We start from the raw sequence: 24928 nt of genomic DNA on the forward strand, positions 1-24928 counted from the left end.
CAAACTCTTTTGGAAAAGGGGTCCGCCCCTGTTCAAGGTCCTACTCCTAGTAGATCGAGTGGCCAAGCTCAACAGTCAGATGACCTTGTAAATCCCACTCAGCCTTTACGAGAGGTTTTTCATCAGAGGAAGATAACTGATTTCTTTATTGGCTCCCCTCTTCCCGTATTAAAGTTGAGCCAATTTTCCGAATGACAGTCAATTGGAGGTACGGGGGAACCCCAGCCTTCAATATTAAGTTGGAACATTGCTGGATGGAAAAGTAAAAAATTAGATCCAGAATTCCAAAAATATATTAATTCCTTTCTCATTATACTATTACAAGAAACTTGGGTGGAGGAGGAAATTGAGTTAAATGGCTTTGAGTTTATATGTCTGCCTGCTAGCCCGTCAATGAATGGTGGCCGCCCTAAAGGTGGCCTTACAATTGGTATCTCCCTTAAACTTCGGGCTAAACTTTCACTAGTGCATGCATTTCCGCCTTATGCTATTACCAGACTGATCTCTGGTGGTAACTTCTCTTTATTGGTTACAAATGTCTATTTCCCTCCGGGAGGGTTAGCAGCGGATCTTACTTCTAGATGGGAATCCCTAGAGGATTTTTTACTTTCTTGCTTTCTTAAATATCCCAATGTCCCCTCCATTACTGGAGGCGATTTTAACGCTCGGATAGCCTCAAATTGGGAGGCTCTTAAAAAGTCTAAGTGGTGGACTGACCCTGGCGCTCAAACTTCGATCTAGCATACACCCCCACTAGAATATCAAAGGATGTAAAAGTCAACAAGGCGGGAGTGATGCTTTATCAGATGACTCTACGCCTCAATTTAATAATATTAAACGGCAGGTGTCCTCCAGACATACCAGGAGAGTTCACCACCTGGGGTTAAAATCCAACAGTGTTCTCGACTATGTTTTGGTTTCCCGGGATCTATTTTTGAATGTCACCTCCTTTAAAATTGATAATGCCCAATTTAGTGACCATCTTCCCCTGACAACCAAGTTATGTGTTGACTGGCAGTTGCTCGACCGCTTCCACCCAATCCCGGTGACTGTGGAGTCGTCCACTAAAGTAAAGGGGACTAGATGGTCCCCTGCCCTCGCTCATAGATATATGGATTTTATCAGAGAAAAGTTTTCTGGTGATCAGCCGGACGTAGGAATAGTCCCACGTGATCCTATTACCTGTTTGAACTCTTTTTCTTGCCTGATAGAAGTTTTAACTCGCTTTTTTACTTCTCCTACCTATGGAGTTAAAAAAGACTATTTTAAATTTGGCGCCCCTTGGTTCAACTCGGCTTGCAAACTAGCCAGACTCCATCTTCACACAATATACAATGACTATAAACTTTCCGGCGCTCCGGCTTTACCTCCATCTTATTCCCTGGCTAAAAAAGCATACAAACAGGCCCAGAAATCGGCCAAACGGGAATGGCATTCAAATCGTTGGCAGACTATAATTTCTGCCTCAAAATCTCATAACTCCCGGAAATTTTGGTCCTTAATAAAGGGAAGAAACACGAAATATCCCTTAACGGTGATCCCGGCCCCAACATGGGAGCAGTTCCTGAGAAAATATTTCTCAGTGGCAGAAGCTCCGGCCACTCATTGGAGACCTTCTAATCCCCTTCCCGTCTGGCCCAATACCGACCCTGCTGAAATCCTAGAATTGATAGCTGAGCTGAAAACTGGTAAGGCCCCTGGGCCAGATTTGGTCCCAGTTGAGGCCATAAAGCTTCATTCTGCATGGTGGGCAGGGATCTTAGCTAAAACGTTTGACGCAATAAATGCCACGGGCTTAATACCAGGAACGTGGAAGGAGGCCATTATAATTCCTATCTACAAAAAAGGCCCTCCCGGTGACCCAGGGAATTATCGGAATATCAGTCTGCTATCGTCCATTGGGAAAATATATGCCCGTTTCTTGCTGAAAAGGTTGATGAAGTGGTCAGTTGAGGCTGACCTGATTGGACATGAGCAAGCTGGATTTAGATCAAACCGATCCACAACAGACCAGGCAATTATTCTTTATCACTTAGCCCGGAAATACTCGACACCTCGACGGGGCCAACTTTGCGCAGCTTTCATAGATTTGAAAGCTGCATTTGATAGTATTCCGAGGAAATTGCTATGGGATAAACTTGCCTGCTGGGGAATAGATAGAAGGCTCCTGTGGCTTATCTCCCAACTTCATGCCGGGTCCGTGGCCAGGGTGAGATTATCCCCTGCTGGAGACCTGACTAACCCAGTGCCAGTAAATAAGGGTGTACGCCAGGGTTGTATTTTAGCACCGCTTCTTTTTAACTTATTTATCAGTGATATGAGGAACCCATTAGCCGTCGCACAAAAATTTATCCACACCCCTCGCATAGCTGATTACCGTTGTCCTTTACTTCTCTACGCAGATGATGCGGTACTACTCTCTTACTCTAGAGTGGGTTTAAGGAGGGCATTAAAGATTTTTGCGACATATTGCCTTTCTAATCATCTGTCTATCAACCACACCAAGTCTAAAGTACTGATATTTTCAAGGAGTCGAAAACTTTATTCTTGGAAGCTGGAGGGCACGAAAATCGAACAAGTACATAAATTTAAATACTTAGGAATTTATTTTCAATATAATTTAGGGTGGAAAGCGCACATTGAATATCTTCAAAACAAGACAAAAGCCCTATCACACTCCCTCCTCCGTTTTTTCTACTCTGAGGGGGCCTTATTCATCCCTGCGGCCTTGAAAGTGTATAGCATCAAAGTGATGGCCACAATGGCCTATGCTGCTCCTTTATGGGCTGCCTTTGCAAACCTCTCACCTTTAGAGACACTTCAAAGCCAATTCTTACGCCGACTTTTAAAATTACCAACATGCGTAAGTAATGCGGCCATTCGCTTAGAAATGAAGATCCCCTCAGTGGAGTTAGTCATATGGAGGAGAGTTTTGATCTATTGGATATCCCTATGGCATAAACTCCCGAACCACTATCTAATTCAATGCATGTGGCGGGATGACTTCACAAATTTGTGGTCAGGAAAAATCCATGCCAAATTGCTGTCCTATGAGATCTCGCCCACTGAATTGCTCAAACTGGATCTAAATGTGGCAAAAAGGTGTATAAATCAAAGGCTGGATGATGTGGAGCTATACCAAAATTTTGTAGCTGGTGGTGGAGCCTGCTCGCCGTTAAATTTCGGCATAACCCCTATCTACCGCGCTCCGTCCTACTTAACATCGCTTATGGCTGTGTCTCACCGTTATGCCTTCATTAGAGCTAGGTTCAATGTTTTTCCAACAAACGTGCTGAGACATAGATTCACTAAGGGCCAAGTCCCTTCAATGTGTGCTTGTGAAATGAAAACATCTGAATCTCTACATCATGTTATGTTTATCTGCCCTTTGTACAGTTCAGCCCGTGCTAGTATTCTAAACCCCATAATCCAGCCTATGGCTGACAAACCAGTAGACCTACAGCTTGCCTGGGTACTTCAAGATGTGGATCCTTATATTACCCTACAGGTTGCTAAATTCCTAATAGCCGTCCTCTCGCACAAGAGACGGAACGGAATGTTAGCTGATTATTGATAGTCACAAGAATTTTCTATAATGACATCAGATATTGTTTTTAGTGTAGTGCCAAATTTTTTTAATCTTAATCTTAAACTTTTTTATGAATGGCTAATATCCGTCCTTGTGAGTTGTGAACTGTGTTATACTACTTGTGGTTTGTATGAGTCCGCTGTTTTATTTGATTTGTTTTGTTGTGTTGTGCTTCATGATGGGCGTAATAGCCGAATAAACATTTGTTGTTGTTGTTCAGCCAACAAAAAGCGGCTGATTCATAATAAAGTTTAAGGTCTGGCAGGGCAAATCCACCTCTTTCTTTAGCATCAGTTAATATCTTAAATTTTATACGAGGCTGCTTGCCCTGCCAGACAAATCTAGAGATATCTCTCTGCCACTTCTTGAAACAGTCCATTTTGTCCAAAATTTGCAATGTTTGAAAGAGAAACAGCATTCTTGGCAATACATTCATTTTTATCACAGCAATTCGACCTAGCAACGATAACTTCAAATTTGACCATATTTCTAAGTCCTTTTTCACTTCAGTCCAACATTTTTCATAATTATCTTTAAATAAATTCACATTCTTAGCGGTCATATTAACCCCTAGATATTTCACTTTCTTAACCAGTGTTAATCCTGTCTCCTTCTGAAACGTATCTCTCTCGATCTCAGTTAGATTTTTCTCTAAAAACTTAGTTTTCGTCTTGTTCAACTTAAAACCTGCTACCTGACCAAATTCTTGGATCAGTTCCAGTACTCTTTTAGTACTAGATTCTGGCTCCTATAAAGTCACCAGTTCAGTTCTTAAGGACGGAGGGGCCATTCTGAGCCAGCAGATCCCCATAGGCTGCCTCCTCACGGGAGAAGATCTGGAACTTCTTGTCCAGCTGATCTTGCAGGTAGAGGTAGTCTTGCTGGTTGTCGGGCCAGCCGTTACAAGTGGCACTTGTTTAGTATAAAATAAAGACATAGAGAGCCAGTAATATTCCATAATAAGAGAGAGAGCAGCTCATTGAGACCTCTTCTCCTCTCCGATCCTTTTTATTATCCTTTGTTCTGTCCAGCCGCATGGCTGCATTCCAATGTCTCACGTTACCTCATCCGGTCAAGCTTTAACCCACCCACAAACGATATAGGGTTACACTGCCCAGAGGGGGAGGGAACATAACTCCTTATAAGAGAGATAGATAAGATAATATTTATTACGGCCATAGGCCCATACAGGTAAAAACAACACATAAGTGACAGCTTATGCCATGGGGAAAAGAAAAAACAGTCGCTAAAACACCACTATAACAATAAATACTATAAGATGGAAAGGCATGCTACGCCTTAATTAGCTTGTAGCGCTCCTTGGCGTCGCTTTTGGGAGAGGACAGCGACCAGGAACCTAGCCACTTTCAGGGTCGTGTGGGAATCCTTATCCTGCAAGATTTGGGCAAGGTGGAATTTTGGTGGGGTACCCTCTAGTTTCTGTATGATTGATCCCAACAAATTTGCCCGTGGCACATTGAACAGGGTGCAAGTGAACATAATGTGCTGGAGCGACTCCGGCGTCACCTTATCACATTCGCACGTGGCGGGGACTTGGCCCTTTGAGAATCTATGTCTCAGGACATTGGAGGGGAAAACGTTGAACCTCGCTTTGGTGAAGGCCAGTCTATGGGCAACAGTCGAAAGGGAGGAGAGGTATGATGGAACGCAATAAGTTAAAGTGATACCAATGTTCTGGGGCGAACAAACACCTCCCCCCAGCGTGTAATTTTGCTGCAAGTCGATGTCATCCAGTCTTTGACGGATCAGTCTTTGAGCAGTGATTTGGTCTAGTTTTAGGGAATCTGAGGGAGAGATTCCATAGCTCAGGAGTTTGGCATGAATTTTACTAGTCCAAAGGCTGGAGAATTCATCTCGCCATAAGCATTGGGCAAGGTAATGGTTTGGTAATCTATGCCACAATGATAACCAGTAATTGAAGACTTGCTTCCACAGGCAAGTTTCTAAGGATGCGATCTTCAATTCTAGTCACATGGCTGCGTTGCTTACGCATAGGGGGAGCATTAGGAGCCGACGTAGGAATTGGCTTTGCAGAGTCTCAAGGGGAGCAAGATCTGTCATCACGGCCCAGAGCGGGGCAGCATAAGCAAGCACTGCAACCACTTTTGCCTTGAACACCTTTAGGGCCGAAGGGACATGCAGAGCTCCGTCCGAAAAGAAAAATCGGAGGAGCGCATATAACAGGGTTTTGGCCTTGTTAAGTAGGTGTTGAATTTGAGCTTTCCATCCCAAGTTGTATTGAAAAATAACTCCTAGATATTGAAATTTTAGGACTTGCTCTATTTTTGCTCCACCAAGCTTCCATTTGTATAATCTCCGGCTTCTGGAGAAAATCAGAATCTTGGACTTAGCATGGTTGATGGTTAATTGGTTGAGTTGGCAATACGTGGCAAAGATCTTCAGAGCTCTGGTTAGTCCAACACGTGTATAAGATAGAATTACCGCGTCGTCCGCATATAAAAGGAGTGGGCAGCGGTAATCCGCTAGTCTAGGCGCGTGTGTACTTGGAGATGAGTTAACTAGGGATGCTCGCATGTCGCTGATGAAAAGGTTGAATAGGCAGGGAGCCAATATACATCCTTGGCGCACTCCCTTGTTTATTGGTATCGAATTTGTGAGGTCGCCCACAGGAGTAAGTCTCACTCTGGCAAGGGTACCTTCGTGGAGCTGACTTATGAGCCATAAGAGTCTTCTATCAATACCCTGTTTCGCAAGTTTCTCCCAAAGAATATTTCTAGGAACGCTGTCAAAGGCTGCCTTTAGATCTAAGAAGGCAGCACAGAGGTTGCCCCGGGGAGGGGAGGAGTACTTCCGTGCCAGATGATAAAGAATTATTGCATGATCTGTTGTAGAACGTTTAGTTCTGAACCCTGCTTGTTCGTGGCCAATCTGGTTAGTCTCATCTACCCATCGCAATAATTTAGTCAGCAAAAAGCTGGCATAGATTTTCCCTATGATCGAAAGGAGGCTGATGTTGCGATAGTTTTCCGGCTCCGTTGGAGAACCTTTTTTATGAATTGGTACTATAATGGCCTCCTTCCATATTTTGGGGATGAGACCGGAAGCGTTGATTGCATCGAAGGTTTTGGCCAAGATGCCAGCCCACCATTTTGGGTGTAGTTTGATGGCTTCAGCAGGGATCAGGTCGGGCCCAGGGGCTTTGCCCGGTTTCAGCTGAGCTATTAGCTTGGCTATTTCGTCAGGATCGGTGGGAGGCCAAATAGGTAGGTGGGTGAACAGATGCATCAGATGGTCGGAGGGAGCATCTGCCTGTGAGAAGCATTTCTTCAGGAACACTTCCCATGTCGGTGCAGAGATGACTGCCCTTGGGTATTTCCTCACCCTTCTGTTAATCAAAGACCAGAATTCCCTGGATCTGTGTGGTTTTGAAGCAGTAATCAAAGCCTGCCAACGATTATGTTGCCACTCACGCTTGGCAGTTTTCTGCGTGCGTTTGTAGACTTGCTTGGCTTGGGCATAACTAGCTGGCAGAGTAGATGCATCAGAGGTCTTATATACATTATATATAGCACGGAGGCGCTGTCTTGCTTGTTTGCACTGAGAATTATACCAGGGGGCACCGTGAGTATACTCGATTCGATTTAAATTTTTGGGTGGTAACCTAAAGAAGGATGTAAGATCAGTCGTATGATGGTGGAAGCGCTTCAACACTATGCTATGCTCGTCTGAGGCAGAGCCTATGTTGGAATGGGGCCCGAGGATTTCTTTTTGAAAGAATTCCTGGTACCTTTGAGCCTGGGTCTCCGACCATTTGATTCCTCTTACTTGGAGAGATTCGTTGGTTACCATCTGGGTCGCATGTCTATGAGCCTCCGGCTGCCAGTTCAGGGAGAGCTTAGCTACAAGGGGAAGATGATCACTAAATTGTACATTTTCGATCTTAAAAGTGGAAATACACTTAAGTAGATCCCTAGAGACCAACAGGTAATCGAGGACGCTGTTTGATTTAACGCTCAGGTGAGTGAAATCCCCTGGAATATCAGGGAGGCATGTGCCATTTAAGGGCACCAAATTCAAACGGATGGCCAATTGGTAGAGGAGTACCCCAGCCTCATTTGCTCTGTGGTCTTTAGAGGTTCTCCTCATGATATGTTCCAGGTCGTAATTATCAAGGTTTGGGGTAACCCACCATTTGGCTTTGGTCAGCGAGTCCCAGTTTGCTGCTGTGCGGGCATTAAAATCGCCACCTATAATGGCCGGGGTGTTAGGGAACTTAACATAGCATGAGAGCAAATGCTCTTCTAGCGAGCCCCATTTAGAGCCCAGTTCGAGGGAAGAACCCCCAGGTGGCAAGTAAACATTTGTAACTAGGAGCGAGATCTTATCCCCCGCAATCAGCCCGGTAAGGGCATAGGGAGGCAAGGCCTGTACTAGAGTAAATTTAGCATGTAGGTTGAGGGAGATGCCTATTATTAGGCCCCCTTTAGGGCGGCCTCCTTTCAGGGAGGGGCAGGCAGGGAGTTCTAGCAGCTCAAAGCCATTTAGGACAATTTTCTCTACTTCCCACGATTCTTGGAACAAGATGATATGAAACAGGTTAATAAACTCCAAGAATTCTGGCTCATGTTTTTTCCCCCTCCAGCCCGCGATGTTCCAGCTGAGGACTGATAGGGGGGAGTTCCTGTTGTGTTCAATTCGCTGTCAATTCGGGGAGAGAAGTGAGTCCTTTGGAGGCAGGGCAGACCCCACAAAAAAGTCAGTTATTTTACTTTGCATGGCAGGCACCTGCTGGAGGTGCCTAATCTTGAAGTTGGTAGTGGGGTGTTCAGACTGGGGCGACAGAACGGGTCTCCCGCTGGCTGGCCCAAGGGCGGACACTTCAATGGGAGACTCCACAGGATTTGCTGAGACTGCCCCACCGCGAGGTCTAAAGGTCGTCGATGAAACCATTTGATTTATATGTCCGGCCGGGTCTTCAGTCCAATCCGGGTCATTTTTTGATGTAAGTGGAACACTCCCCTGACCTGATGCTAGCGAAGGTACTGGGGGTGCTTGACGTACAGGTACTGTTTGTATGTCGGGTCTATGCCGCTCAGGGGAATATGAGGATTCCAGTTCCGGCATTGATGGATTGGATGGTAAGGAATTGTTTTGGTGGAAAGGAATCTGAGTTACACTCTGAGTTACACTCTTCGGCGGGGGACTCTTGGGGGGCGAGTCAAAATTTATCAAGAGTTGGGATGAGAGGCCAACTTGTGAGGCAGAACCTGGGTCTGCCCAGCGTCGGTGGGATTTGCCCACAGGTGGGGGAGGCATGGGTTTAGGAGCTGGACTGAGGTATGGAAGACTTCCTACTTCCTTAAAACACGACTCCGAAAAGCTGGCAAGGTTATCCTGAGAAGTGGGCAGGACTTTTCCGTTCTTCTGGACATGTATGAGCTGATGATTAAGTACTTCTAGTCTATCAATTATTTCTTGTTGTTCCCTCGGTGGAAGGTCGCCAAAGGTGGCTAAAAGCTCTCTTTCCTCCGGTGGGGTCAGAGAATTACTTGCGCCAGTGGGTTCCTTTGGAGCTCTTGGGGACGTGGGGTAAGTCCAGTTTTGGTACGGATGGATATCCTCCGGAAAAGGAGGCTCAATGTCCCGAGGTGCTCCCGACCTCTCCGACAGGGTCCGCTCCGTGTCGTAACCGGCAAGTAGAAGGGGATGGATCATGCTATCCATAAAAACTCTTGTTGGGATAATATCATACCTAGCCAAGAGTGATTTCTGCCTGATGATAGCTGAAGGGATCCTTGGAGAGTAAAACGCAAGCATCACTTTCTGTTGCCTGAGGTGCTGGTTCAAAGGTAATACTGCAATGAGATCACATTGTGTGATTTCTATGTTTAGGAGATTGCTTAGATGCTTTTTGACCCCATCCAGAGTGAGCCACCTTGCTGACCCTACCCCGATATTTAGGCAGATTTTCTTAGGTTGCAAAGACAATGCTTGCTGTTTCAGTGCAGGATTTGGTTTATATTTAGGGATCACACTTCCTTTTTTGGTTGAGGGTAAGGTTCTCTGGCACTTCATTTCCCCCGTAGCTACAGTTGGTTTAGACTTTGACCAGAGGTTATCAATTTTCCGTTCAAGGTTACATAGCTGGGAGGATAGCACCTCAATCTTCTTGAATATGCAATTAAGGGTTCTGACCACAAGGTGGAGATGTTCATGTTGTTCTTGTCTTGCGCAGTCCTCGGCTCCAGCGTCCTGCACCACCCCCAGTGGGACACTCCCTCTTCCTCCGAGCTTGCCGTCCACAGTTTTAATCTGGGGTAAAAGTAATTCCTCTGGTGTTGACGTTGTTTCTGGTGACATTAGAGGGTGAAAACGGTTCTGAGTTTTCACCCTATAGCAGTGATCAGTGGGGACACTCCATTTGCCAGACACGGGGGGGTCGGTTTTTGATTGTTTGGCTCTTGGGGAGGGCAAAGCCTCGTCACAGTCCCTTAGGCGTTTGCCTTGGCCCATCGTTGTGAGTCTTTTAAAATAGCAGTGCTTAAAAGGTAATAAAAGGTAGTAAAAATAGAAATACAAGCTGATGTGAGCTGATGTGAGCTGGCGGAAAACCAGTGAGTCGAAGGCTGCCGGAGGATACAGTTATCTGCTCGTTAAAGCTGATTTACGATGCAGGCTTTACAGATTATCAGCAATTTGAACTCCTGGCATGGGCTCCAACACCCTGGTGCAGTCTTCAGCAAGAACTTGAAAGGCTGGGAGCCACAACACAGATTTTGGGGAGGATTCGAAATGACTCCGGCAGATGCGTCTTACCTCGTCGCCATTTCTACAGCCGCATCCCAGATCAATCCAAAACAATCCTCCTTCGTCAAACTTAATTAAAATCTGGCATCACACCAGTGGAGAGTCCAGCAATTACTTGTCTAGCAAAATGCAAAACTTAAGTAAGTAACTTACTCCATTGGTTGTAAAATCCAAATCGGGAGAAGAGGTCGGAGAGAGCTGGAAGAAGGAACCTTACACGGCGGCCATCAAAACCTTTTTTTTTTTTTTTTTATAAGGTCAATGCATTCCAATGCATTGTAAAGCTCAGAGTGCTGGTCAGCCGAGGTCAGGGGGCACCCTGCAATATTGCAAGCCTTTACCATGGCTTTATGACTCCCACATGCCCTCTTTCTTTATATTTTAATCAGAGCCATATATATGGTTCTGTCGAGCTTGATAAGCGACTCTTGTGAGACTGGAGAACCATGCAGTACATACAGAAATTAAAGAAGGAATACATTGTATATAGCAACACAAAATAATGCAAATAACTACTATAATAATCACTATAATCAATAAATGTCGAAGCCAACTTCCATCCGGAAGCCAAGAATATAAGAATTCTGATTCCAAGCTGCATGGTAGGCTTCCTTTCTAGTTTTTAACCATGCACTGGTATGCACTGGTATTGGTCACTGTATGTTCCTGTAAGAGAACAAGAGCTATTAAACATGAATTTCAAAGTATATTGACAGTTTGGATATATGCCCCATGATTCTTTCCCCTCTTTAATTTGAAAACAAATGGGGGCAGGCATACACACCCAACATTTAGAAGCAAGCAATAAACTGGTAAACATAATCATATCTTGTACAAAAATATTATTCCTCCATATCTTATGATAATTTTCACCCCTAAAAGTCTTATTCAACAAAGCTGTTCTTATAGTTCGAGAGTGGCTGAGCCGTGGATGCTGCCAGCCAGAGTAGGATTCTGATGACAGCGGCTTGCCAGCTGATAAGGTGAAATATGGTGGTTTCAACTGGACTGGGTCGTCTGCTTCTCTTCCTTGTATAAAGGTGCAGCAAAGGATGGCAAGGCAAATGGTTAGGAAGGCGCTTCCGCGGTTGAAGATGCTCGCCATGGCCGCACGCCATCCTTGGGAACAGGAAGCACCTTGGGACACAATATCCCTAGCTTGGGCCAAAGGAATAGAAAACTGCTTAGCCAATGCTTTCGCAGGGAGATGAAAGGTGTTATGACATAGTACAGGATTAGAAAAGAGAGAAAAGGCAGAAATGTCCCTCAATGCTGCATCTGCTCGTGCATTGCCCTCTGCTAAATACCCTGGGTGCGATGTGTGGGAGCGAAGATGTGCAACATAATAAGGGAACTCTCTGTGCTGAAGTAAAGCTTGCAGGGCAAGAAACAAGGAAAACAAGTCAGAATCCAAGGAAGGAGTTATATAAGATACTGGTAAAATAGCAAAAAGGCGATATACATACTGAGTCATATCCACAATAAGATTGAAAGGATGTGTAGGAAAGGATTGAAAGGCAAGAATCACAGCCTCTAGTTCAGCTCGCTGGGCAGAAGACTGTGGAGAGGTAAATAACATTTCCATTTTCCTCCCTCCTCCCATGTCACCACCCCCCTACTTCTTGTTCCATCCGTGAAAAGGGTCAGTGCAGAGGGGAAAGGTGTGAGAGACAAGGGGATAGCCAAGACATAGGTGACCTGCGTCAGAAATGTCAAACGGTCATCCTTTGGAGGGTTAAAAATGATGACACCTATAAAATCTGCCAAAGCAATTTGCACGGCAGCATTTGTGATCAATAAATGCTGCTGTTCAGTCTGTGAGAAAGGCAAGTAAATTGATGCAACATCAAAACCACTCAAAGCTATTGCTCGTGAACGTCCTTTGATCACAATGTCTGATGTGGATTCAATTACGGAATAAATGTTTTTTGGAGGGGTATGTGGTAGATGTAACCATTCTATAATGCAGATAGTCTTCTTCTTGCCAAATTCCTGTTGGCAACAATGGTGTAGCAAATACTGTCAGATGCAGCTGGTGTTCAGCACCTCTAGGTGGTGCATGCGGAAAGGTTTCGATGCTTCATCCATAAAATGCTGACAAAGTGTAGGGGAGTTCCACATGCTGTGAGGCAGGACAATCCACTGACATTGCTGGTTGGGCTGCAAATTGTTATATACTGGCAATATAAAAGCAAACCGTTCCTGTCTGCTGGTGCCAGTGGGATGAAGACAGTTCAATGTGGCCGAAAGTCAATTGTTCAGAAATAAGCTGTTCAAAAACAAGCTGGTGCTGCAGATTTTTCTTTTGGTGGAGGCCACCGTTCTTGTCTGATTGAACCCCACCTAGACTGGATACTGGTGGGTTCCGGGATTTTTCTCATTGCTTGTTGAGCAGCAAGAGCAGTATCCCTCAATAAGATCTGCAGCAGTGTGGCTTGTACTGAAGCCTGAGCAAGGGGGCCATGCCCCATCATAGCATCCATCACATCTGCGAGGGTAAGATTAGGATTATTCCCTCTTGCTTGTTTAAATGGAGCTTGCAGTCCATTTGTCCTTACTGACAATTGCAGCTCTTTCAAGATTTTAAAGTCAAAAGGTTGGTGCTGGGCTTGAGTTCCTGCTGGAGCACCAGGGAATGCCATGGTATCCTGAGATAAGGAGCAGGCAAGGACTGCACGTTGAAAGGGGGTAGCTGGTCCTGCTGCAGAAAGAGCAGGGTCATTTCCAGCCAGACCATGGTATTTTTGCAGGATTGGGTTCTCTGGTGAGGAACTGTAGTCCGGAGGTTTGGGGTCTGGAGCTGCTGGCAGGGCAAGGATTGGAACAAACTCTAACACAGCAGACTCTAACACAGCAGGCTGGATTAAGGAAGCTGGAGGTTGTGTTGGCAATGCAGCCAGGGAGGTATTTTTTGGTGATAAAGAGCCCATAGCATATCGAACCTTGCACCAAGCATTTAAAATCCGAGCACTACTGCTGGGGAGCCCATGAAAATGTTCACCAATCTTGTCCCAATGTTTTAATTCACATGTTCCATTCAAAGGAAACCAAGGACAATGTTCATCAATAGCCAGAATGAGCTGTATCACATCACCATCAGGAACTTCCAATTTGTTGGAGGAGAGGAGAAATTTTAAGTCTTTTAAAAATTTCTGTTGTGGAGAAGATAGGGAGCTACCCATGTCTCTAAAATCAATATAAAAAAGAAGAAAAGGGATCGGACTCACCGGGATCTTTTTTTAAAGATGTAAAGTGCTTTGCAATCCTTGCCGGATGTAGTGAGCCGATGATATTCACTGCTTGGATCGAAAATCCTCTCACAGTTTCTGTTAGAATCCTCTTAGTCTGCCTCAGACTGTTTGCTTCAAATTGCTTCTTAGCTCTCTTTTAAAATCCTCAGTCGTATTCTTTTATTCAGCCTCACACGGGGCACCACTTGTCGGGCCAGCCGTTACAAGTGGCACTTGTTTAATATAAAATAAAGCCATAGAGAGCCAGTAATATTCCATAATAAGAGAGAGAGCAGCTCATTGAGACCTCTTCTCCTCTCCGATCCTTTTTATTATCCTTTGTTCTGTCCAGCCGCATGGCTGCATTCCAATGTCTCACGTTACCTCATCCGGTCAAGCTTTAACCCACCCACAAACGATATAGGGTTACACTGCCCAGAGGGGGAGGGAACATAACTCCTTATAAGGTCAATGCATTCCAATGCATTGTAAAGCTCAGAGTGCTGGTCAGCTGAGGTCAGGGGGCACCCTGCAATATTGCAAGCCTTTACCATGGCTTTATGACTCCCACAGCTGGTCAAGGTTGTGGGCGCAGGTGATGTAAGCTGTGAAGAGCAATGCGAGGAGCAGGCAGTTGAGAGAAAGGCAGGGAACGGCCCACAGGATGAGGAGGAACTCCAGGTACACGGGGTGACGAAGGTGGGAGAAGAGGCGGATGGCACTTGTGGACTTCACGGCCAAAGGGTCCCCCATGCCCAGGCAGTGGTAGTGAACCTACGGAACGAGAGAAACACCCATTTGCACCGCAGATGCAGAAATCTTTTGGGGAAACAAGACACCATTTTAGACCTGTGTACACATTGGGCCTCTGATGTGTACAAATCATATCCACACTGGGTTGTTGTTGTTTTTAAATTGTGCAAGATTCTAGTCCTCATCATTGCAATGATGCATTTTGATTCACAACATAATGAAGGCTATGCTGAGTTAACAGTGTGAGTTTGGGAGGTCCGTTCTCAAAATAAACTGTACCAAGGAGCAAAGACTTAATGCTGAAATTGGGGGGATTTGCTTTGGCAATAACAATTCCATGAAAGTGCAGAGTGTGAAATCTAAACGGCATCATGCCAGGAAGATTTTTTCTGCATTTTGAGTTTAGCGTTTCTGACTTGGCTAAGAATTCACTCTGAGTTGCTCTGTTATCTTGCCTGTGGGACTTCTTCCTCCCCTTCAGTCCTCTCCCCCCATTTTGCTGCCCCAAATTGATACCCCTACCTGGAGAGTCAGCGATGTGCAGAAGACATAGAAAGATCTCTGTAGAACTCCAAAGCAACTTCTGGTTCAGTGTTTGACTTGCTGAGTGGCCATGAGGCTGTGTTGCAGGATGAAGAGGACAATTAAGCCCACGTCCACAATTAGTGGCCGCAGAATCTTGGGATCCCTCAAGGCAGCTTCCCATTGAAGATGAGGAGCAGCATCTGCAAAGAAAAGAGGTTCAGTCAAGGTGAGGCCTAGTGCATCCAGCAGGGGGCTGGCAGAGGATCTCAGATAGTAGCCCAGAAACTGATCCCAGAGACAAATTGTTCTCTCTCCTTCTCTCTCTCATCATCTTAAAACAATCCTTCCACAAGCTGGTGTTCTCTGGATAGCTCAGTTAGTTAGAGTGTGGTGCCGATGGTGCTAAGGTTGCAGGTTTGATTTCCGTAAGGGACAGATCTCCCAGAGATATCATACGTAGAGTGGCTTCACTATCTATTCCTTCTCACAGAGAACTTGGGAAATTGTAACTCTTTGAGAGAAATAAGGGTTTTAAGGGTTGCTATGTGTCCTCTTTTTTGAGGGGTAAAATTTCTGTCCCAGTGGATAAATTTGCCAAAATCTCTATACTTTCTGGATGAGATATAGCCATAACTGATGGTGGAAGACTTGCTGTCCTCTTCTCTTCTCCTGCCCGCCCTCCCAACAATACATCACAGCTTCGATAGCCTACATATAGTAGAGGTATTAAAATAAGAGTCATCATAAGCACCCTCTTTTTTTGCTCTTCAAAACATGGCAACTCTACCTAACAGCTCCAAGCAACCGTAACGAACTACAGCTCCCATAATTCTTTGGGGGAAGCCATGACTGTTTAAAGTGGTATAGTGCCCTTGAAGGACAGAGATGCCTCAGCTTTCTAAATCTTGGTTGCCAACCTCATTTCTGATGCCAAGCCAGGTCTAGAGGTGTGAGGCTGCATGTCTTCTGCCGCAACTGATTCCTGTATAAAATATACACCACGGTTGGGTTGAAACGGCACTCTTTACACTTACCTGGTTTGCACATGATGTTAATGTGCCAAGGGTGGAGAACTTCAGACCCGGGGGGCCATTTGCACATGTGGTCTGTGGTCCTCTGAATTCACTGCTCTGAATCCATGGCTCTGCTTCGCCCCTCAGCCAGCCGGGATGTACCTTTCAACTCTTGGCAATGCCTCCTCCCTCTTTGGTAGAAGGCAGATAGTTGTGTGTGTATCAGATATAACTTCCTCTAGAAAGGCAAAAGTTGCGCTCCTTGTTTGACCCACCTTTGCCTCTCTCACCCTGCCCAGCCCTGGCATGTGGCCCCTGGAAGGCGATCCGGGTGGGAATCTGGCCCTTGGTCTGAAAAACAGTGGAAGCTTCCAAACTGACAGTTGCGCAAGAGAATGCAAACCTAAGGCCTGCCCACATCCCAATGAACTATGCTAGGCTATGACTTCTGTCATTCCTGGCCATTGGCCACAGCAGTAGGGGCTAATGGGAGTTGGAGTAAAGGAATGGTTGAGGGAACTATGGATATAGTATGAAAAAATAAAGACGTTCAGAAAGATGTTATTAGAGCTGTAGGGCTTGTGCACATTTCCCTTCCCTTTGATGGGATCTCAGCACTCGAGATGCTGTTTAGATTTGTTTATCACATCACCCCCTCCCATTTGCTAGTGGATTCATTGCTACAGAATTTTTGTGTATATGGTTGCATACAGGTACTACTGGCAGTGTTGATTGTCTCCCCCCCCCCCCCAATTCCCCCATGCAATTATGGTGCTTTTTTAAAAAAAGGGGTCTTTTTTCCGGGGTACTCAAGGTTATGCAGTACCGGAACCTCTTTTCCCCAAACTGTTCAAAGTATGACACTTACTGAAACAATTTCATGGTGATTACCGGCTCCATATTTGCTTTAAAAAGAAAGCACTGAAAACAGGGGTTGTTTCTTAAATTTATCGCTTTATTTGTCAGGACTGAAAGCAAAGCAAAGAACTTCCCCTCTCTCCTTACAAATTAAAACTGCCTTCCATCCCCCCCCCCCCCCAGTATTTCCTGTGAAGAATATTGCTTCCACATCCGTAGCTTACATTTGGCAGGCATCTAAATTACATGGTCGTCGTCCCCCCACCCCCCGGAGTGGTCGAATGGGAGGTATTCTTTGACAGGGCGCCTGTCTTGCTGCTGCTGCTGCATGTCACTGTTCCCTGTTTCTGTGTGTCTGTGAGGAGAATACAGGACACTGCAAAAGACACAGGGTGTTATGAAGGTGCAATAAGCCAGACAGAGAGTGGTCCCTCCCTATAATGTAAACAGAGAGACTTCTTTTCAGGAGATTTCTGTATAAAGAACACTTTGCTGAGGTGGAAGTGGGGACTAAGTGAGGTTGGAGTGGAACCATGTTTGCATGAACATGAGAATGTAAAATATGGTCTCCATTTAAATATTTATTAAAATAATTTATTCATTTACCCAGAGGAGTCATTAGGCTTTTTTTGCTGTAAGCTGCTTCCTACATTGTAAGAGTGGGTCATGAGACCCTTGATCCCTCCTTGAAATACAATCTGAACCAAATGGGTGAGGCAGTAAAGAGTTTATTGATTACAATACGTTCTTGCAAGAGGGCGAGGTCCACAGTAGCTGATGTTCCCTGTACTGGAAGCCCAGCTTCCCTCCCTCGTCTCCCCGTTGGCTGGTCCTGCAAGGTTTTCCTTCCCCCAGTTATCAAAGGAAAGGAAAGAGGCGGGGGGGGGGGGGAGAAACTTCTCCTTCCTCGCCAGAGTCACCTGACTTCCGGCTTCACCAGCGGAGATAAAATCGAGGCTTGCAAACGAGGGAGGGGAGGGGGCCGCTTCGTCCTAATTAAGCCTCCTAATTTAGCCGGGTCACTCTCTGCCTCCCGGGCGGGGCTCCCATTCCCGCCCCCGCTGCCCAGGGTCGCTGCATCTGCCGCCGCCGTCAGGATTTCGGGTGAGTGCAAAGCCAGCGGCGTGGAAGGAGGGAAGGGGCTTGGCAAGGGGTGGGGGGTCCAGGATGAGAAGCCCCGGGACGGGGAGAGGCGGCATGCACAAGTTCCGGGCGGGGAGAAGAAGAGAAGGGAGGAAAGGGAGCTGCTCTTTTTAATGGAGCCTTGAAGGTGGGGGGGGGGGGTTTCCGCTGTGGAAAGAGAGAGGCTTCCTCCTGCCCAGATCTGGTGCAAAGGGAGTTGCAGGGAATCGGGAAAGGGGAGTGGGTTGGGTATTGCTGGCAAGGCTTGCAATAAAATAATAATAATACCATGTCCATTGTCTGGGTTTCCCCAGCCACTCCGAGCGGCTTCCAACAAAATAAAAAACAGCCAAAGCAACCAAACATTGAAGTCTTTTGTAGAAATGGCCTTCGATTTTAAAGAAATGCCCTCTTTAAGAAATCACGTGGTGTAAATATGCATGTTGTCCTCGAGGTGCAAACACACATAGCATGAGCAAGCAAGCAGTGCTCCAAAGTGCTTCTCTTGAGAACTTGCCATCTAAGTTGTTTACTAATGGCAAAAGCTCCTGTATGTTCCATGGAATCTACTCTCAGGCTGTTGTAAGCCAGAAAATCACTTATCTCTTCAGTTTACACCAATAAAACTCAGAAACAGGAGGAGTTAGGAGTCTAACATTGTTTATTGCAAAGCAATAGGTTACAGTTTGATCGTTCCACAAAACTGCAACCCTGCCTGGTGTTCCAGGCAGTGATATTTATATATGTAATGCCAAACAAAGCATTTGAATTCCACCAATCGTATACAGTACAGTACATCACAGATGTCCAAGTGGTCGACCACAATCGACAGGTAGTCTTCTGTGTTGTTTTGGGTCAGTTATTGGACCCTTGAAGGCTCCTCCCCTCTCCGCAACCACTTCTGCGCATGCTCCTGTTCTCTTTTTGCTCAGCAGTTCCTTGTTGTTTTTAAAATAATTTTTATTACATTTTCAGTTTTTTGTAATCACAATATCCATACATAAATCAAGAAGCTGAAACATCGCTCTATCCGAGCATCGACCTCCTCTCGCCCCTCATTCTGACTTTCGTACATATTTACCTTATACTTAGCATTTCTATAGCCACTTTTTTACCTTCTCTCTTATTTTTATATTTCCTCTTATTAAATGCAAATCAGTTCCTTATATTGTCATTATGAAACATTTCAACCCAAAGCTACAAACCTTTTCAGATGTTTACAATATTCTTTCATATATAATATAAATTTGCTCCAGTCTTTTTGAAACAGTTTGTCGCGCTGATTCCGGATCTTCCCCGTCAGCTTTGCTAACTCTACGTATTCCACCATCTTACTCCGCCATTCTTCCAATGTTGGAATCTCCTGCAATTTCCATTTCTGAACCAGAAGAATCCTTGCGGCCGTTGTGGCACACATAAATAGATTCACATCTTTTTTAAAAATTTCATCTCCAATTAGACCTAACAAAAATTAACTGGTTTTTTACTGAAATTGTATTTAAAGATCTTTTTTATTTCATTGTAAATTGTACCCCAATAAGTTTTCACCCTAGTAACACGTCCATCACATATGGAGGAAATTCCCCTCCTTTTCCTTACGTTTCCAACAGTTTTTATCCTGATTTCTATACATTTTTGCAAGTTTGGCCGGTCTCATGTACCATCAATACATCATCTTCATTTGATTTTCTTTGAGTAACATACATGCTGTGAATTTAATGGTTTTGGTCCATAATATTTTCCATTCTTCAAAATCAATATTATGTCCCAAATCCTGGGCCCATTTGATCATAACACTTTTTACCTCGTCATCCTTTGTGTGCCACTCCAATAATAGCTTGAACAATTTCGACAGTGTTTTCCTTTTACTACTCAACAATTCAGTCTCTAGTTTTTATTTGATGCTACCAAACCCAGTTCTCTTGCTATCTTCTCCGAATACATCCTGCAATTGGTGATACTGCAATCAATCAGTTAATTTTTCTCTCAGTTCTTCAAATGGCTTTACCTTTAATTTGTTATCCACTTCCATTAACAGGTCTTTGTATGTTGCCCGTTCACTTCCCATGTTTTTCTTTTTTACTGCAAAGGCTTCCAATGGAGAAAGCCACCACAGGGTTTTACGTTCAACCAGTGTTTTGTATCTATTCCAAACTTCGTATAATGATTTCCTAATGGTGTGATTTAAAAAACCTCTTACATATTTTAACCAGCAGTTCCTTGTATTAATGTTTATTGTTGCCAAAAGAATCTAAATTTTTCTTGCTTCCCCCGCCTCCTTAAAAAAGTCCCTTTGGATTTTCACGTTCCTGATATTCATCATTGCCTCATTTTATTATAATACACATGCGCAACAAGCACTGGCAATTTCTGCTGAATATGTTCTGATGCCTACCGCGTTCTGTTACATTGTGTTAGTTGTGCATGTTGGGAACCTGTGTTACATGCAGCCATTTGCATCATATAGCAACTCATGTTCCAGCTTTCAGCTGTATCTTTGTGATTCTCTTATTAGCTGTATTTCTGCCCCAATTGGGAGGTGGCAACTTGCAAGATAGCCAGTTTCATAAAGCACAGGCTACCATAACTTCTGTATTAGAAGCATACTCAAGGATTTAAAGGGGTACACATTGTTACATTTATTGTGGCCCTTTGGGCAACTGCCACAAGGCCACTACTGCCCATACCATGCCAGCCTTAGGAAGGGAGAAGGGATAGGCAGACGGAAGGAATTCCCAAAGGTGTTTGAAAATGGGTGGAGGCTCTTGGGAAGCGGGTGCCCAATAGGGGCTTCTACAGGGGCAACAGAATGTGTTGGGCAAAATCCCTGCAGGGGCTCTGAAACTCCCTTGACTTCTTCCTTCCTCCCAGGAAGCTACAACTTGCCCTGGCTTCTGTGCTCCTGAAGAAGTTGAACCTGCAAACCTGGTCAGGATGGACGGAGGAAGATGGACAGTTGACCTGGTCAAGCTGTCTCCTGCATCCCTCCCTGCAACCTTTGAGCATCCCCTCCCGGGACCCTCAGAGAAATCTGGTGAGTTTCAGGGGAGAGGAGATGGGGACATGGGTGGCTGGATGGTGGAGGGAGAAAGAGGAAAAGATGGAGAGGAGATCAAAGGCAGGAAGGGCCAGGCAGGAAGAAAGGAGGGAGGGAGGGAGGGGTGAGGCCTTTTCCAAAGCAGCTCTTTGTTTTTGGAATCTCTGGTGTTATTTCCACTGCAGGATTAAGTGACGATAATGATGTTGTACACCAATCCAGAAAAATGGGCGAAGGGGGCTATGGAAATGCTTCCTGTCATTAATTATATTTCATATATTTAAATAGTTTATGTTACTTTTATTTTTTTAAAGACTGGGTCAGAGTGATACATTCCACCAGCATCCAAATACAGTAGATGCACGCACCTCCCCAGTTTGGTGGACTTTCGGGACAAAGGACCTGTTATCATGATACACAGTTCATGTGGCTGGAGGCTCTGCACATAGGATTGGGCATATGAAGACCAAGGGTGGCCAGTATTATAACCAAATAGTGTAAACTTGCCATTCTTACAGACGGATTGTGTGTGAGAGTGAGTGGGATAATAATTTATAGCTCCCCTGTAATTCTGTCCCTCCATAAGCTTACATGGAGCTACAGTGGTACAACCTTGGTACAAATTTCAAAATAAGTGCACAAAACCAACAAAGAGACTCACTGGTTTATAGTGGCACCAGCTTTCCTAATCAAGAGTCCCCTTTGTCAGACTGCAGCCCACAAATACCTTTAGGTCATAATACCTTTATGAGCCTTTTAGGCCTGCAAAAGATGAATAAACAGAAGCACAGGAGACAGTGACTGTCAGCAACTCGGGTAGCTTGAAAAAAAGGATTAGGCTGGTGTCTGTGCTCTGCCCTCAAAGTCCTAGGCAATAATGCTTCTTAATACTAGTTTCTGGAAAGTACAGGAGGGCAGAGGGCTCTTAGGCTGAAATCTTGCTTGCTGGTTTCCCCCGGGCATCTGCTTGGCCACTGTGAGAACAGGATGCTGGACTAGGTGGGCCTTTTCCCAATCCAGCAGGCTCTGTTTAGGTTCTAACATATTGCAATATTTTTACACTTACATGTGGCATCAGAACATTTCAGTTTTACTTCTTACTCATAGGAGAGACTGCTGTTGGAGCCTGAGATCATTTCCTCACTTGAAAAAGAAAAAGACAGATGTGTCTTATAAGCCAGTCTTATAAGCCAGTTCCACCGTAGATATCTATTATAAAATGATGGCGCTTTCTTAAGTGTGAATGGAGTGATCTGTTACGATATAGAAGCAATGCAGCTGCGAGCTGCTAGTTTGAAAACATCACATGATGTTGGGACTGTCCGTGGGAAACAGAGGGCACCGGAATTAGCTCAGAGTGTAATATGAGCTGTACAGGAAGTGTTTGTCTCTCGACTGCTGGAGTTTGAAGAGAGCACTCATGTTTTTTTGTAACGCTGCAAAGACAGAAATAAAGGCATGTAAATACGTTTCTGTCTGTCTCTTTCCCCTGCCGGGGGGGGCAACAAAGAGGGGGGGTGTTCTCACGCTGAGAAGGATCGCCTATCGCGACCTCTGCCTGGATCTTGCTGAGGAATGCAGACAGGGAGGTCAACAGGAGACCAAGCCGGGTGCCTGGGAGTGTTGACAGTTTCTCCTGATAAAGGCTTGATTTCCGACATGATCATGGGTTGCTCTTGCCATTATCTCATCTTTATTCCTAAAAATTTGGAACATGGAGACAGTGGACAATGGAGTGAAAATAAGAGAAGGTGCACATGGGACTTCACATGTGTTCAGTTCCTTTCTTGCCTTTTTTAAAAGTCTTAACAGGATTCTCTCCCCCCCCACCCACTCCCAAACAGGTCAGGAAGACGATGGTCAGAATTCTACGGAGCCATCTGTGAATTCATTGGGAAGAACAAAGAAACAGTTTAAATGCAGGGAATGTGGAATGTGCTTTAGTCACTGTGGAAGAATGAGGATACACCAACAAACTCACACAGCAGAGAAACCATTTGAATGCATTGAATGTGGAAAGAGCTTCAGTGAACATGGAACACTTAGAATACATCAACAAATTCATACGGGGGAGAAACCATTTAAATGTATGGAGTGTGGAAAGAGCTACAGTTGTAGTCGAGCACTTAGAAGACATCAACAAACTCACACGGGGGAGAAACCATTTAAATGTATTGAATGTGGAATCAGCTTCCGTGATAGTGCAACCCTTAGAATACATCAACGATCTCACACGGGTGAGAAACCATTTAAATGTATTGAATGTGGAAAGAGCTTCAGTCAAAGTAGTCACCTTAGAATACATCAACGAACTCACACAGGGCAGAAACCATTTAAATGTATTGAATGTGGAAAGAGCTTCAGTCATAGTGGAACACTTAGAATACATCAACAAACTCACACAGGGGAGAAACCATTTAAATGTATTGAATGTGGAAAGAGCTTCAGTTGTAGTGGTTACCTTAGAAAACATCAACGTACTCACACGGGGGAGAAACCATTTACATGTATTGAATGTGGAAAGAGCTTCAGTAAAAGTAGTCACCTTAGAATACATCAACAAACTCACACGGGGGAGAAACCGTTTAAATGTATTGAATGTGGAAAGCGCTTCAGTCATCGTGGAGCCCTTAGAAGCCATCAACGTACTCACACGGGGGAGAAACCATTCAAATGTATTGAATGTGGAAAGAGCTTCAGTCAAAGTGGAAACCTTAGAATACATCAACAAACTCACACAGGGGAGAAACCATTTAAATGTATTGAATGTGGAAAGCGCTTCAGGCATCGTGGAGCCCTTAGAAGCCATCAACGTACTCACACGGGGGAGAAACCATTCAAATGTATTGAATGTGGAAAGAGCTTCAGTCGTAGTGGAACACTTAGAAGCCATCAACAAACTCACACAGGGGAGAAACAATTTACATGCATTGAATGTGGAAAGAGCTTCAGTCATAGTGGAACACTTAGAAGACATCAACAAACTCACACAGGGGAGAAACCATTTAACTGTATAGAATGTGGAAGGGGCTTCAGGCGTAGTGGTCACCTTAGAAGACATCAACAAACTCACACGGAGAAACCATTTAGTTGCATTGAATGTGGAAAGAACTTCAGTCAAAGTGGAGACCTTAGAATGCATCAACAAACTCACATGGGGGAGAAACCATTTAAATGTATTGAATGTGGAAAGAGCTTCAGTCTTAGTGGAAACCTTAGAAGACATCAAAGAACTCACACAGGGGAGAAACCCTTTAAATGCATCGAATGTGGAAAGAGCTTCAGTGATAGTGGAGACCTTAGAACGCATCAACGAACTCACACAGGGGAGAAACCATTTAAATGCATTGAATGTGGAAAGAGCTTCAGTCGTAGTAGAACACTTAGAATGCATCAACAAACTCACATAGGGGGAAAATTGTTTAAATGTAGGGAGTGTGGAAAGAACTTCAGTCAAAGTAGACACCTAAGGAAACATCAGCTAACTCACACAGGGGGGAAACCACAGATGTAGGGAATGTGGAAAGAGCTGCAGATGCAGTGGAGACCTTAATATTCATAAGAAATTCACACAGATGAAAAGCCATATAAATGTATGCAGTGTTCCACTCAGTTTTCACTCTTTGCCTCATATCAAGAAACTCATAAAGACAGGAATCAATTTTAAATGCATGGAACCTATGTGATGTTCTGGTGTTTGTATTGAAATTTGTATACACACATATATGTATTAAAGTAATGAGGAGATTTCACCCCTCCCATATTCAAGAATCTGCTGATGTTCTCTGCTTATTCTCTAGAGTGGAGGGGTGGTTTCTGCTCTCTACTTATTTCGCTCCAACCTCACATCAAAGAGAGAGAGGCTGAGTTTTAGAGAGAGTGAGATAAGGTTGGTGCTAAGAGCAGCTGCAGAAACTCAGTGCAGTTCAGCATTTTTCATTTAGACCTCATTTAGCTCTGTATATAGTTGTGTATTATAGTTGTAGATAGAATAAAGAAGATATTCTACAGA

The 24928-nt window shown here is 44.6% G+C and overlaps 1 protein-coding gene across 4 annotated transcripts in view; it reads left to right on the forward strand.

Annotated features, from left to right (window-relative positions):
* Nucleotides 1-24928, forward strand: part of LOC114589836 (uncharacterized) — a 246617-nt gene extending 221689 nt beyond the window's left edge. For 3 of the 4 annotated variants that reach the window (XM_077920702.1, XM_077920704.1, XM_077920719.1), the window contains 2 exons: nt 20751-20913; nt 22761-24928. In XM_077920702.1, coding sequence (XP_077776828.1) covers nt 20751-20913; nt 22761-24430 — 1833 coding nt within the window. In that variant the 3' untranslated portion in view covers nt 24431-24928. Of the gene's footprint in view, nt 1-17706; nt 17862-20750; nt 20914-22760 lie in introns of those variants that run through there. The other variant, XM_077920724.1, reaches the window with a different exon arrangement.

This window comes from Podarcis muralis, chromosome 2 (genome assembly GCF_964188315.1).
Source record: "Podarcis muralis chromosome 2, rPodMur119.hap1.1, whole genome shotgun sequence".
In the NCBI taxonomy this organism is placed as follows: Eukaryota; Metazoa; Chordata; class Lepidosauria; order Squamata; family Lacertidae; genus Podarcis; species Podarcis muralis.